This window comes from Antechinus flavipes, chromosome 2 (genome assembly GCF_016432865.1).
Source record: "Antechinus flavipes isolate AdamAnt ecotype Samford, QLD, Australia chromosome 2, AdamAnt_v2, whole genome shotgun sequence".
NCBI lineage: Eukaryota > Metazoa > Chordata > Mammalia > Dasyuromorphia > Dasyuridae > Antechinus > Antechinus flavipes.
This window is the reverse complement of record NC_067399.1, coordinates 494,382,216-494,396,610: the sequence shown is the minus strand read 5'-3', so window position 1 is coordinate 494,396,610 and position 14,395 is coordinate 494,382,216. Positions and strand designations below refer to the sequence as shown.

The 14,395-nt window shown below is 33.3% G+C and overlaps 1 protein-coding gene across 3 annotated transcripts in view; it reads right to left on the bottom strand.

Moving 5' to 3' along the window:
* Positions 1–14,395, bottom strand: part of RSPRY1 (ring finger and SPRY domain containing 1) — a 61,061-nt gene that overhangs the window by 39,292 nt on the left and 7,374 nt on the right. The window contains exons 2-5 of one of the 3 annotated variants that reach the window (XM_051979895.1): positions 10,033–10,178; positions 3,984–4,154; positions 3,544–3,727; positions 960–1,454 (exon numbers count right to left, since the gene is read on the bottom strand). In XM_051979895.1, the coding sequence (XP_051835855.1) occupies positions 960–1,306 (347 nt within the window). In that variant the 5' untranslated portion in view covers positions 1,307–1,454; positions 3,544–3,727; positions 3,984–4,154; positions 10,033–10,178. The remainder of the gene's footprint in view (positions 1–959; positions 1,455–3,543; positions 3,728–3,983; positions 4,155–10,032; positions 10,179–14,395) is intronic. The other 2 variants (XM_051979896.1, XM_051979897.1) reach the window with 2 other exon arrangements.

Below are 14,395 nucleotides of genomic sequence, written 5' to 3'. Positions count from 1 at the left end.
ATATTGCTATTTTACACACATAGGTTTTTGCAGATTTGAATTTTCAGGGGATTGTAGATCACAGAGCTAGAAGGGATTTTATCAGCAGTGTAATCCAATCCCATAATTTTCATGGAATTATAGACTTAGAGCTGGGAGAGAAATTAGAAGTCATCTAACCAAGCACTTTACAATGCCTCACTTTACAGTATGAGAATGAGGCTTGGGTCAAACAAGTAGAAAATGTCAGAGGTGGGACATGAACCCAGGCCTTCAGAATTGGTTTTCTTTGTACTGCATTATGCTACCTTCTATGGAAACAGGTAGGGAGTTACTTTGCTGGGCTTTAGTCCCAGGTACTTTGACTCCAAATCCAATGTTCCTTCCACCGTTCTGGGTTTATTTTGGTTTTCTTAAAATGGAGTATGTATGTAGTATTTTTCACATATTCACAAGCAGATCAAGCACATTTAAAAAGGATATGGATGAAAAATATAGGGGAAAAGATGAAAATTACTCAGTCTTTTCTCTCAAGAAGTTAAAAGATAAACCCTTTATATCTAATAATTACATATATGCTATATAGAAGAGACAACTTGAATCTCTGGTCAGTGGCATGAATGAGAATGTACTAATGGCAATGAATCTTTTAAAAGTACTTCCTATTATCACCAGTAACAAACTTGCTCATCTTCTACTTTTCTACTAAGAGAAATCAGAGTTTTCTTTAATTAGTGTTTTCTTCCTACAATAATTTTAGACAAATTCAGGCTGAAGTCAATGCTGGCAAGTGAAAACACAAAACATATAATTTATACTGCCATTAGAGATACCAACAAAAATATCCTCCCTTTCCCTAAAAGTACAAGGCTCATTGTTATCCTGATGCAGCATGTAAAAACAAAATGAAGGCAACTGTTAGAAGTTTCCAGCAGAAAAATTTTCTTTAAATCTGTAGTCATTGATAGGTGGATACTTACTTATCTACAAGTGTCCGAATTACTGCCAGTGTATCCAACACCAAACAATCTACATTTTGTTTCTTTCTTCTTGGCTCATGTGGTCCTCGGCCCCTTCTAGGTGGTCTCACAGGGTCCCTTAGATGGCTTCTGTTTTCAGCTGCTGGTAATATACTGTTCTCAGTCTGCTGATGCTGGGACTCTGCATTATCTTCTGTGCCACTATCATCTCGACAAATACAAGAGTTGCCCATGTTGGTGGCTCCCAAAGTTCCCAGAAAACTTGATATATGCTGCTCTAGAGTCAGCAGCAAACCTTGTACAAGGCTTCTGCTAGCATAAAACACAACCCAAGCAAAGACAATCATTGAGAAAGTTTTCCAAGTACTGTTTTCATAATCTTGAATTGAGGTATTTGCATTGTATTTGTTATCAACAATTGGAATCCAAAGGAAGTTGTAGATTCGGTATCCAACATTATCACCTAAAATAAACTCTGATCATCCAAAAGCAGGTCTAAAAAACAAAATAAAAAAGAAATAGTTAAAGGAGTTAAGGATTTTTAGCCACTGATCTACTTAAAGGTCTCCTAATCCTGATTTTAGAGGCTTCATAAATAAAATTAGTTCATTTTGGGGCAATTTTCTCAAGAGGTACCAGCACAAAGAGGTATATTTGGATAATAGGAAAGTAATTAATTGTTAAATAGTAACTCCTTATTTACATTAAAAGAAATCAATCAGTAACTCATAATCTAGTTTAGTGAAACTTAAGAAAAAGTATTGATATGAGCCTCAAACTTGAGCTCTTCCTTTCTATCTATACAGAAATACTATTTTAGAAAAACCTAAGAAATTATCTAAATAATTTCTTAAACTTTTTCCACTCACAATCCCTTTTTGCCTGACAAATTTTTATGCAATCCTAGATATATAAAATAGGTATGCAAATCAAACATTTAATTATAACAAATCATAAAGAAATTTATTTTAAAACAATTCTTTGTATACATATAATTTTACCATTTATTTACCAATTACTAAAGATAAAAGCAAATTTGAATACTAATGAGATGGATGTACTTGTTTATTTTTACATAAAGAATTAAATCTTGGCAAAATATTTGATACCTTTTGCTGTTGCCAAATTTATCATGACTCCCACATTCAGTTATGCGACCCCATGTGGGATCACAACCCACAGTTTTAGAAACTTTGATCTAAAGGACTGTTTATTTAAAATGGAAAACCTTTTTATAATTAGGTCATTTTCTCTCTTTTTGGGGGAAGGAAGAGAAATTATAAAAGTTTTTTTAAAAGATTGTCTATTGTTCTTATACACAATGGTAAAACTACTGTAACTCAGTCTATACTTCTAAGAGGATTAAAAGTGAACCCAGATTAACAACCCAACTCTTAGACAACCCGATTTGTAGACTATATCAATAATTTACAGTAAGGAGAGTACTGGAGAGAAGGTTTCTTGGTCATATAAGTAAGGATGTGTAACAACCTTTTCAGTTTTATGCCAATTAGTGACATTTACACAATAAGATGTTGTCATTGTTGCATTTGCATCTTTGCAGAAAAGTTCTTTGCTGGCAATTTTAAGGTGAGTAGTTAGTAATCTTTATGATGCAACCAGAGATTTAATACAACTGATAAAAATCAGTAAGGTTCCAGAACAAGGGTTCATAAACTTTTTTCTATTATCTTGGATTCCTCTGTCAGTCTGGTGAAGCTTATGGACCTCTTCTTAGAATAAATACATAAAATTAACATAAATGCATAAAATACATAAATACATAAAATACAGAGGAGACCACTATGCTAAAATATAGCTAAAATATACATATTTTAATAAATACATAGACTCCAGAAGCCTTGTTAGAGAGACATTGGAAAGAAATAGAAGACAATCTGGCCATGTCTGAGAGATCAGGATAAATATGGAATATTTCACGGCAGCTAATAGGCACTCTAAGAGCTTAAAAAGTTGTATTACAACAACATGAGGAGAAATATTTTTATTAGTTTGGATGGAAAGTAACAGAAAATAATTAAGTTCAGTATTAAAATAAGTAGGAACCATCTTTAGTTCTGCCTTTGTACCACCAGTGTGCCTTGCAAAGTGTGTTCTAGATTAAATGATGAATCATAGGAAAAAAAATGATGCATTTCTGTTCATTAGAGACAAAAGGCATTAGATCACCTCCACAAGGCAGAATCTTAAGAGTTAATTATCACTGGCAAGCAAGCAATGTCCATTTGTACTTTTATAACTTATGACTAAAAGAGTTGTGAGGGGAAAGTGGAAAGGATATCTTTTATAAGTCTAGAAATGCCACTTCCACCTTCTCTTCCCCACAGGGCACAAGGCATTATTTTTTGCAAGATAGCAGAATACCTGTCAATAAAAAGTTATAAAAAAATAAATAAAATCAATTAATTAATTAATTAATTAAAAAAAAAAAAAAGGCAGAATACTAAGAGACTCAAGGGCCAGATACGACATAAAACAAAAGGAGTTACCTTTTGGAGTTCCTGCTATGGATTTCTAGTGATTTCAAAGGTTACACTGATTGTTGGGAAAGAAAAACACTTACCACAAACCTTTCCGGCTTTTTTAAAGATCAGGTTGGCTGACTGGCTTGTGGACAAGAAGACAATGATGGGATGCATCAGATTTTCTGACAGGTCTGCAACTAGTCAGTAAATTAAGCCCATATATCAATGGAGTATTTATTTAAAATCATTCTTCTTGGTTCTTTAACTTTAGAAGTTCTTTACCTGAGGAGAAGAAATAGATGCTAGGTAGACTGTCTCAAAATTTTCAAGTCTGTTGATAACTATGGAGCTCTTTTGGGGTTACAACAGGAGAGTGGCCTAGACCTTGTTGGGTTATATAACAGGGAATCCTAAATTGAGCATACACTGTTGCATGGGACACAATTTCTCATCTCCTAGCTGTCAGGAAATCTAGTATCTATCATTTAAGGTGGTATGGCATTCTATTAGGGTGATTAACAACAACTGTAACACATACGTGACCACTGTATAGCAGGTTGAGGGATGTTTCTTACAGGTCTCCCCAGTATCCACTATTGTAATCCCCAAATGCTTCAAGGTTGTAGTACTGCTCCCCAAATCATTACCATCATCATCTGGGATGATGATAGATACATAATCACAAGCTGACTGTAGGAATTCAGTCTACCTATCAAAAAAGAAGAATGGGAAGGCAATTGAAAGAAAGGAAAACAAATGCCAAAATATTAGGCAAATATTGAAGAATTTCAAGGTAAGAGTAGGGCTAGGAAGTGTTATATCTTGAAGGAAGAAAGAATAAGGGAGGCTATAATATTACAACTTGGTTTTTAGTTTTAGCACTAGACAGTATCTATAAAAATTAACTAAGCTGCTAATGGCTGAATCCAAGTTAAAAATGCATTTTTTTAAGGTGGCAGAAACTAGAATTTGTTAAAAAATAAAGTTGGTTTGCTTTCAATTTTTAAAACCATCTTAGCAAAGAAAAAGTTTCTGAATTGAAGATGTTTGGTAGATAAAGGAAATCAATGAGTTAAGCTACATAGGTTTTAACTTATTTAGGTTTCATGGTATTTGGGAGTTACCCATATATGTACAAAATTTTTAGTTTTTTGAAAGAAATCTGAGACAAATCTCTGCCCGGACTAAGTCTCTAAACACCTGGAAATATAGCTATAATCAATATAATCTCATTAAAGATATGGAAGCCTTAACAGGGTCATCACTCCCTAGGTAGCCCCCTGTGCCAGAGGGCTCACATCTAGGATTACAAATATGAGTTACCACACGTATGTGTATAAGGTGGTTTTTTGTTTGTTTGTTTTTACCATATGGTACACTGATAATTTATAGGAGAATGTTAAAAAAACCAAACAAACCCTACTATTATTATTTCAGTGTTGAAGTACTGATTTGAATTGTTATCTTCATGCCACACAGATTAATCTTTCTTCTAATAACTCAGAAAATGTTCAACAATCAAATCAAGAAATATAATTTTAAAAGATTTTTAATTATCAAGACTATAGTTTTTATTGACAAGATAATGATCTGAATAAAAGTTAAATCAATAAAGAAACATTCAAAAGAATAAATAGGCAGATCACAAAAGGAATTATCAAATAATAAAAAAAGATCTTACTGCACTTAAAAATCATATAGTTTCATGGCTTTAGAGCTGGAAGAGATCCTGGATTGCATCTCTTTTGAAATAAGCCAACAAATATACTGTTCTTCTTAAGGGTTATTTGAAAAAAAAAAAATACTATATCAACTCAAAGCAATTCAACAAACACCATATCCTCTATGTGTAACAATAGTAACCAATCCAATTTTCAGAGGACTAACTCTTTCCTCTAGGCAATGAATGCTATAAAAAGATGGAAAGACAGCCCTTTATTTTTCAGGAGGTTACAATCTAAGATGATGATGAGACAAACACAAAAGTATGATTCAAGGAAGTATATAAAGATATACACTTTTTTTTTAAATAAAGAGAATGGAAAAGAGGTATTTTGCAAAACTATGGTTGGAGGGGGTAATGCTCAACCAAGTAAGAGACAGAAATGTTTATTTTTAAAAAAAAGGTAATTTTGAATTCATCAAATTAGAAAGATTTTGTATGCAAACACTGTAGAGTTAGAATAAGACAAGAAGCTAATGCTAGATGGGGGTGGGTGGGAAGGGAAGGAAAGGATCTACACAGCAAATATCTCTGATTAAGGGAGGAAAGAGACAAGACTTTATTAAGCAACCACGGACTAAGCATCATGTTAAGCACTTTACTATTAATATCTCATTTGAGTCTCACAACACACCTAGGAAGAAGGTGCAACCAACCAGCCACAATTTCCTCATCTGTAAAATGGAAGAGGACCAAAATGACATTACTATGTTAGAGTCAAGTTAGTGTGTATGACTGTGGTTAATCAGACCACTATGAGCTTGGAGTGCTCTGATACAAACAGTCTCTATGAACATTTGAGATAATTTTGCTCATAGAAGATCTTTTCTGATGAAGGCACACCATGCTGGGGTTCTGTGCCAGTGTCTCCCATGCCATACAATCAATTATGAAGTTGTTAAAGAGATCCTGAGTGTGTCCTTGTAGTACTTTTTGTGATCACCTTGTGAGTTCTTGTCCTATGTAAGTTCTCCATAAAACAGTCTTTTTGATAAGTGAACGTTTGGTATCTGAACAACATGACCAACCTAATGGAGTTGTGCTCTCTGCAATAGAGTTGGAATGTTTGGCAGTTTAGTTCAAGAAAGGACCTAGGTGTCTGTTATTTTATCCTGCCAAATGATCTTCAGAATTTCCATAAGACAATTCAAATGGAAGTGATTCAGTTTCCTAGCATGGCACTGGTAAACTGTCTAGGTTTCACAGGCACACAACAATGAGGTCAGCACAATGGCTGTGCAGATTTTCAGTTTGGTAGTCAGTCTAATACCTCTCCTCTCCTACATTTTTCTTTGGAGTCTCCTAAAGATTAAGCTAGATCTGGCAAGGCATGTGTCAACCTCATTATCAATATGTATATCCCTGGAAAGTATATTATCAAGAGAAGTGAATTTATCTACACCATTCAAAACGTCTCCATTTGTAGTTCAATTGTACCACATATGGATGGTGTGGTGCTGGTATTGGCTGATAGAGAGCCTTTGTTTTCTTGGTGTTAATTGTTAGGCCAAAATTAGCACAAGCAACAGAGAATTAATCCATACTTTGTTGCATCTCAGCTTTGGACGCTGCACTGAGTGCACAATCATCCACAAACAAAAAATTATGCAACAACAGTCCCTCTACTGTACTTTTATCTTGTAGCCTTTTCAAATTGGAGAATTTACCATCAATGCAGTAGCTGGCTTTGGATGCCATGTTTGGCCTCCTTGAAACCATGTGACAACATGGTTGAAAATAACACACTTTTTTAAAAAGCAAGAGTCAGTAAACATTTATTGACTATATGACAAGTACTGTGCTAAGTACCGGGGCTATAAAAAGAAGCAAAAGATAGCTCCTGCCCTCAAGGAACTCACTGTCCACTGAGTGACTTATCTAGGGTTACATAGCTAATAACTAGCTGAATGAAGTTGGATTTGAATTAAGGCCTTCCTGACTCCAGAGCCAATACTATAGCCAAGGTGACATCTACCTGTCAACACCAAGACATCAAAGGAATACAAAGAATTGAAACAAATATAAAAGATTAAGAAACATTTCCAAATACAAATACAATACAATACAAATCAGAGGATATGACAGACGCTATATGCAAAAGAAGAAATGCAAACTTGCAGAGGATGAATGACACTTGAACCTTCTCTGAATAATAGGAGGAAATGTACACAGACAGGTAAACAAATATATTTCATTTGACAGGGAAACTGGAGAGAAAAGGGGAGGAAAGTGGAAGTAAGTAAGATTAAGAAAAAGAGATTAAGCAAAATAAGTTCTAAGGGAGTAGAGAAATATTTATAGCAATTCTTTGTGGTGGCAAAAAAATCTGCAACTAAGGAGATGAATTGAAGAATAGGTAAACAAGTATATGAACATAATAGAATGCTATTGTACTTTGAGAACTAATGAATGGGATAGTTTCAGAGAAACCTGAGAAAATTATATGAATTGATTCAGAGTGAAGTGACCAGAACCAAGTGAACAATTTAAATAATAACAATAACATTGTAAAGATAAACAACTCTGACTTAGGAACTATGATTAAAGCAATGATTATTCACACAATTCTATGGGACTTACATAGGACTCTATTAGAGGACTACATATCCACTTCCAGACAGAGAGATAATGGACTTAAAAGATTTAGATAAAAACAAAACAAAACAAAAAACACCTCAAAACTTTTTTTGGACATGATCAATGTGGGAATTTTCTTTTGCTTAGACTATAGGGGTTTTGTTTTTCTCTCTTAATAGACGATAGGAAGGAGTTGAGCGAAAGAGAAAAGCAAATTTTTGTTGACCTAAAAAATAAAATTTAATTTTAAAAATGAAAAAAAAAAGTCAAACATTTAAATAAACTAAAGTCTAAAGAGGGAAAGATCAATTTTAGCTGCAGAAAAATCGAGAAGGCACCTAAATTATGTTTTAAAGCAGTGGTTCTCAAAGTCTGGTCCAGAGCATCCTTGGAATCTCTGAAATCCATTCAGAGAGTCTACAAATTCATAATTGGTTTTTATTTTTAATGTGTTCAATATCTATAACTATAACCCACATAAACAAAAACTCTTTGGACAGATCCTCAATCATTTTTAATAGGATAAAGATATTGAGAATAAAAGTTTGAAGACCACTGTTTTAAAGGAAGGGAAAGCACTGCAATACACAGAGAAACAAGCTAAATTGTATTTCAAATTTGCATTATTATATATGAATGCAGAAAGGAAGTGAGCAAGACAAGAATGGGGAAAAGTTTTGTAGTTTGACTAGAAGCTAGACTGTATGGAAAGCATGTAATATGAAATAAACATGGAAAGGTAAATGATATTGAAACACATTTCCTTCCTCTCACCAAATAGTAATAAGTAGTAATAGGCTACAGCTGCGGAATCTTAAATAATAGCATTCCCAGTTGCTTTACTGGATGGTTTTGCTCAAATGTCTTTTGCCTGCTGTAAAAAATGACATCAGGGAGGAAAATCTATGAGAAGTGATTGTTATGTTTAAAAAATTGATAAATAAGACATTTAATTAAAAAAAAAAGGCTAGAAAATTAGGCTGAAGATAGCAATACCAGGTGAGAGTATTTTTTTTAATCTTATAGGCAATGGTGAGTTACGAAAAACTGTTGCACAGGGGTATGGCACAGTTAGCGCTGGGCTTTGAGAAGGTTACTTGATGCATTTCTGAGAGACTGAACCCAAGGAAATCAGAAAGTGACTACAGTGACAAAAGTGATGAGGGCCTGAACTTAAGCCAATGAGAGTGGAGGGGACAAGGAAGGCACAAGATAGAATAAAAGGAAAATAACGAAATTTTCTACTTTTACTTGGCACCAAAGAGTTGGAACATTTCACCAGGTAAATAAATTACTGTTACCATTAGATGGTATCTATGAACTTTAAAAGAAAATCGTTTCAACAATGAATTCAATAAATTCATTTCCTTTGTGATCTTATTTATTTTATTCTATGCATCTGAAAATATTCTGAGAACAGTTAAGTAGGCTGTGCCAAAGGAATTCATGACACAGAAAAGTTTAAAAGTAATGGAACAGCAGACAAGTTTTGATAATTCAACAACACATTTTATATACTTCATCTTAATTTTTTTAAACCTGTCTTATAAATATTCAATGAAACATTTTCTCAGGATCCTCATTTTAAAAATAGTTAAGATATAGATTGCTGTTCCAATAAAAAACAAAAACAAAACACCAAGAACTGCTAGTGCCAATGTCAAATCCCTAGGTGTTCAATTTAAATACAACTCAATAATGGATCTGTTGAACAATGATTATTTCAGTGGAGAACTCAAAACTTTCAAAAACAATAAATAAATGCCATACTCTTTAATATACAGCTCAAAGTCCTAACATTCAGAGCTACTTTTAGGTTGGAAAGGCTATATCAAAGAGAATTTTTTAAGGACTGATATTTTCTTCTATGTACCAGTTCCCACAAATTCTAGAAAACATTTTTAAAAATTAAAATTTGTTTAACACATAAAAAAAACAAGTCTTATTCTTCTACTTGGCATACCTTTATAGAATGCTACACTTTCCACTAAACTGACTGATTGTGAATGAAATGCTTTGGATAAAACAGTTGAGATATCTAGAATTCTGTTCAAATATATTATCACAACAAAATAATACTATCAGAGTTACCTCTTCAAGCTTCACAATAAAATATATACTAAAAGGTACTCTAACTGCAATTAAAATGAAAGAAACACGTGCTGTATGGAACTGGACATTGGTATTACTTGTGAATATACAAGGCATAACATATATATATGTATGTATTTTTTTTAAAGGATCCACACCCCAAAATTCATTTATTCAACATTTACTGAGTACTTACTATGTGTAAGCCCTTGAAGGTAGATGCTGGAGAGAGATACAATGATGAAAAAGACCCTGTTCTTTCCTTCAGGATTTATTCATTCATCAGTCAGAGAGGTAACAATTCATTAAGTCTCAAAGATGTTCAACACATGGTTTAAGGAACTGGGGATACAAAGATAAAAAAATGAAGCAGTCGCTGCTCTCAAGGGGTTTCTATATTTATTTTTTAATTGTGAAATTTTTTATTAGTTGCATGTAAATAGCTTACATCCATTTAAAAATTATTTCCATGAGTCATGTTGGGGAAGAAAAATCAGAACAAAAGGGAAAAACCATGAGAAAGAAAAAAACAAAAGGAAAAAATGGTGAAAATAGTATGCTTCAATCTGCATTCAGGCTCCATAGTTCTCTCTTTGGATGTGGATGGCATTTTCCACTCAAAGTTTTTGGAACTGCCTTGAATCACTGAATATTGAATCAGTAACTACTGATCATCATACAATCTTATTGTGTACAATGTGTTCCTGGTTCTGCTCACTTCACTCAGCATCAGCTGTATGTAGGTCTTTCCATACTTTTTTGATGTCAGTTTGTTCATCATTTCTTATAGAACAATAGTATTCCATAACATTTATATGCCATAACTTTTTTAGCCATTCCCCAACTGAATGGCATCCACTCATTTTCCAATTCTTTGATACCACAAAAAGAGCTGCTATAAACATTTTTGTAAGTCCTCTTCTCCCTCTTTTATGATCTCTTTGGGATACAATTCCAGTGGTGGCACCAAAGGATCAAAGGGTATTATGCAGTTTCATAACCCTTTTGGCATAGTTCCAAATTGCTCTCCAGAATGGCTAGATCAAAGTTTCCATTTTTACTCGAAGAAATGAATACAACATCGAATAAGTTAAAGTATTATTGGATTATAGAGTGGGTGGTTAGATCAGGGAAATATATTTCTTATTTATTTAAATTTTTTTATGGAGGATGGTGGTGGCAGTTACATTTTAAGTTCCAAATTATCTCCTTTCCTCCCTACCCACTAAAGAAGGCAACTACTAACGAAGATATATTTATATGTAAAACCATATAATGTATAACTATTTATTATTTCTTTCTCTGGAGGTGAATGGCATCTTCCTTCATAGATCCTTTGTAGCTGATTTGAGTATTTATAATATAATAACTTAGTTGTTCACAGTTATTCTTCCAACAATATTGCTGTTACTATATACAACATTCTCTTAATTCTGCTCTGGCTTTTTAAAGTGAGGATTTTGCCACCAGTTTGCTATTTTGAAAGAGAAATGGTTTTCATGTTTTTGAAAATAAAAAGGGAATATTGTTGACATTTTGTTTCCTTTCAGTTTTTAGAAATAATAATAGCACTTATATAACTTTTCAAGGTTTGCAAAGTACTCTACAAATATTATCTCATTTGATCCTCACAACCCTGGGCAGTGTATGCTATCATTACCTCTATTTTGGACGTGAGGAAGCAGTAAGACAGAAGTTAAGTAACTTGCTCATTGCGGTTAATTAGTGTCTTCAATAGAATTTGAACACAGATATTCTTGACTTCAGGGCCAACATCATCCACTTTGTCCCCTAGTTACCACATTAAAGTGTCCACATTAAAGTGTCATTTTTCCCTTAAAATATTCACCTCCCTCCCTATTCAATTCAACCTTCCCTAGTAACATAGAGATACTCAAATAAGAGGATGCTATATTTAATCATGAGTTCTCTGGAGCAAGATTGGTCATCATAATTAATCAAATTTCAATTGCATTTCAGTGTTATTTTTATTTATTTTAGCATTACAAAACTATGGAAAACAACTGTTGATAAATAGTCTATGTGCCAGCACAGTACTAGGATACAAAGAAAGGTAAAAAAGACTTCAACTTTGAGGAGCTCATACTCAAATGGGGGAAACAGTACAGGAATAATTATGCACAAACTGCATTCATCATAAGAGAGAAATAATTAACAGAGAAAAGGAACTCATATTAAGAGCCTGGGAAAGGCTTTCTGTAAAAGGTGGAATTTTATTTGAGACTTGAGGGAAGTCAGAAGGTGGAGATGAAGAGGGAGGACATTCCCTGTGTAAAAGATGAAGTATCTTATTCAGACACTTTGACACAAGGAGACTGTGTACTAGATCCTAGAGTACAAATGCATGTGTGAGGGGATATAAAATATGGGAAGACTGGAAAAGTAGAGGTAAGAAGCCAGGTTATAAAAGACTTTGAATGCAAACAGGATTATACTTAATCCTGGAGGTGATATGGAACCACTGAAGTTTATTACGTAGGAGAATGATAAGGTCAAAAGCACAATTAGAGTAAAAGATTTTAAAATTTCTATTTCCTCAAACTACAGAAGTACTTTTAATTTTTAAAGAAAAGGAAATATTAGACCTTTCTTTTTATACTGGGGCATTGGATTTGCTGGAAAAAATATGGAAGCTTGTTTTCAGGAAAGGAGGGGGAATTTTAAGCCTGGCCTAAAATATAAGCAGATCCTAAAGTAGTGAGGTCTCTTTATTTTGCTGTCAGTACAAACCATCGACCTCTCCATCATAAACAGATCATCACTGAAACACTTAGCCAAGAAAAGTAATAGTCTAGCTCTTTCAAACAAATGATCCAGGAATCAATGATTCACTGTCTCAAATATTTCCTGATAACTGATAATAATACTGTCTGGTGACAGCATAAGTTTCTTTTCCCCGAAAATAATAATTTGATACCATAATGCCAAGGAACTGCTAAATGAATAACTACAAGAAGGAAAGAACAGACTTCAGACAATAGACACTTTTCCTTTCAGTTTCCATTCATTACCAGATACTGTAATGTGCATATAAGTCAATAGAAAGTAAAATAGTACAAAAAGCAATAATTTTTATAACATATTGCAAATTGTCACAATTAAGAAAATAAATTTCTAATTAAGTAATATGAAGTGGAAGGGCATTAGTTTTGAGTTAGAGAACCTAGATTCAAAATTCTACTTCATTATTATTATTTGTTATGATTTTGAGATATCATTAAATGTATCTGGGTCTCAGCTTCCATATAAACAAAATGTAGAACTTACACTAACACTAAATTTGCACTAGTCAACTTGAAACCTCCTGACATTATATGATATATTATCATAGTTTTTAATAAATAAAATTGTAAGAAGTTTATTAAATTTTATTTAATAAATAAAATTGAGAAGGAAAAAAAAAACTTCAAGTCAAAAGTATTCTTGAAGCACAACCACATTTTTTGGACACATTTTAACTAAAAAACCTGAGTATCTGGGAAAAGAAAGGAAGAACAAATGTGAAACATTTTATTATAATTTGACTTTTTTTTTTCAGTATACAAGCCCAAAACAATAGTCCAATGGTGCTGATTAATATATTGTCACTGTTAAGAAGTGTTCAACTGATTAGGCCTTTTAATCAAGTTCTTGGCTCTTTTTGCTTTGAGATAAGGATGATAATCATTTTTTTTTTGGATTGCACACCTCATCAGTAAAGAATTTTTGAGCGTGTGTACCAACATGTATATGACTACTTATGTGCATATAAATGATATAGATACTATACTAATGATGTACCTTTTAAAACTTATATAAAAATAAAAATTTAAAAAGCCTGAGCTAAGGATAAAATTTGATCCCAGAATAAAGCAAGAACAACCAAAGTTTAATGGATCCAAGGAAGTGACAGTCAGACCTATGTTTTAGGAAAAACACTCTGGCAACTGCCAGAGTCTGGAGGATGGCTTGTTGAGGGGAGACCAATTAAGAAACTATTCCAATAGTTCAAGCAAGAGGTAATCATGACCTGAAATAGGATTGTGATTATGTGAGTAAAGAAAATAGATTTGAGAGCTCTTGTAGTAGCAGAAACAGTAAAGTTCAGCAAGTGATTTGATAAATAGATTTAGGAAAAGGGAAGAGTCAAAAGATGACATTAAGGTTGTAAAATCTAGGTGAATGGAAGGATAGTATTACCCTTGGAAGGGGTGTGGTGGTGGTTTAGAGGAAAAGAAAATATAACGAGGGCCCTTGGGATCATTCTATGGCCTCCTAGAATTTACACAATCCACATTTTAGAGACAACTTAGAGGACAATTTTTTCTACAAGTATGTTCCACTATTTTAGTGGAGTCAAATAAATAGAAATGGAGGTCATTAAACCATATATAAAGATCACTGTGGGTCATATACAGATTTAGTTTTAAAAATGGAGTATATCAGGGGCAGCTAGGTAATTAACTCGCAGACTTCTAATTCTCTACCCTCTCCTGGTTCTTTTCTTATCTGTCCAACCACTCCTTCTGGGTTTACTTTGCTGATTCTTCATTCATGTT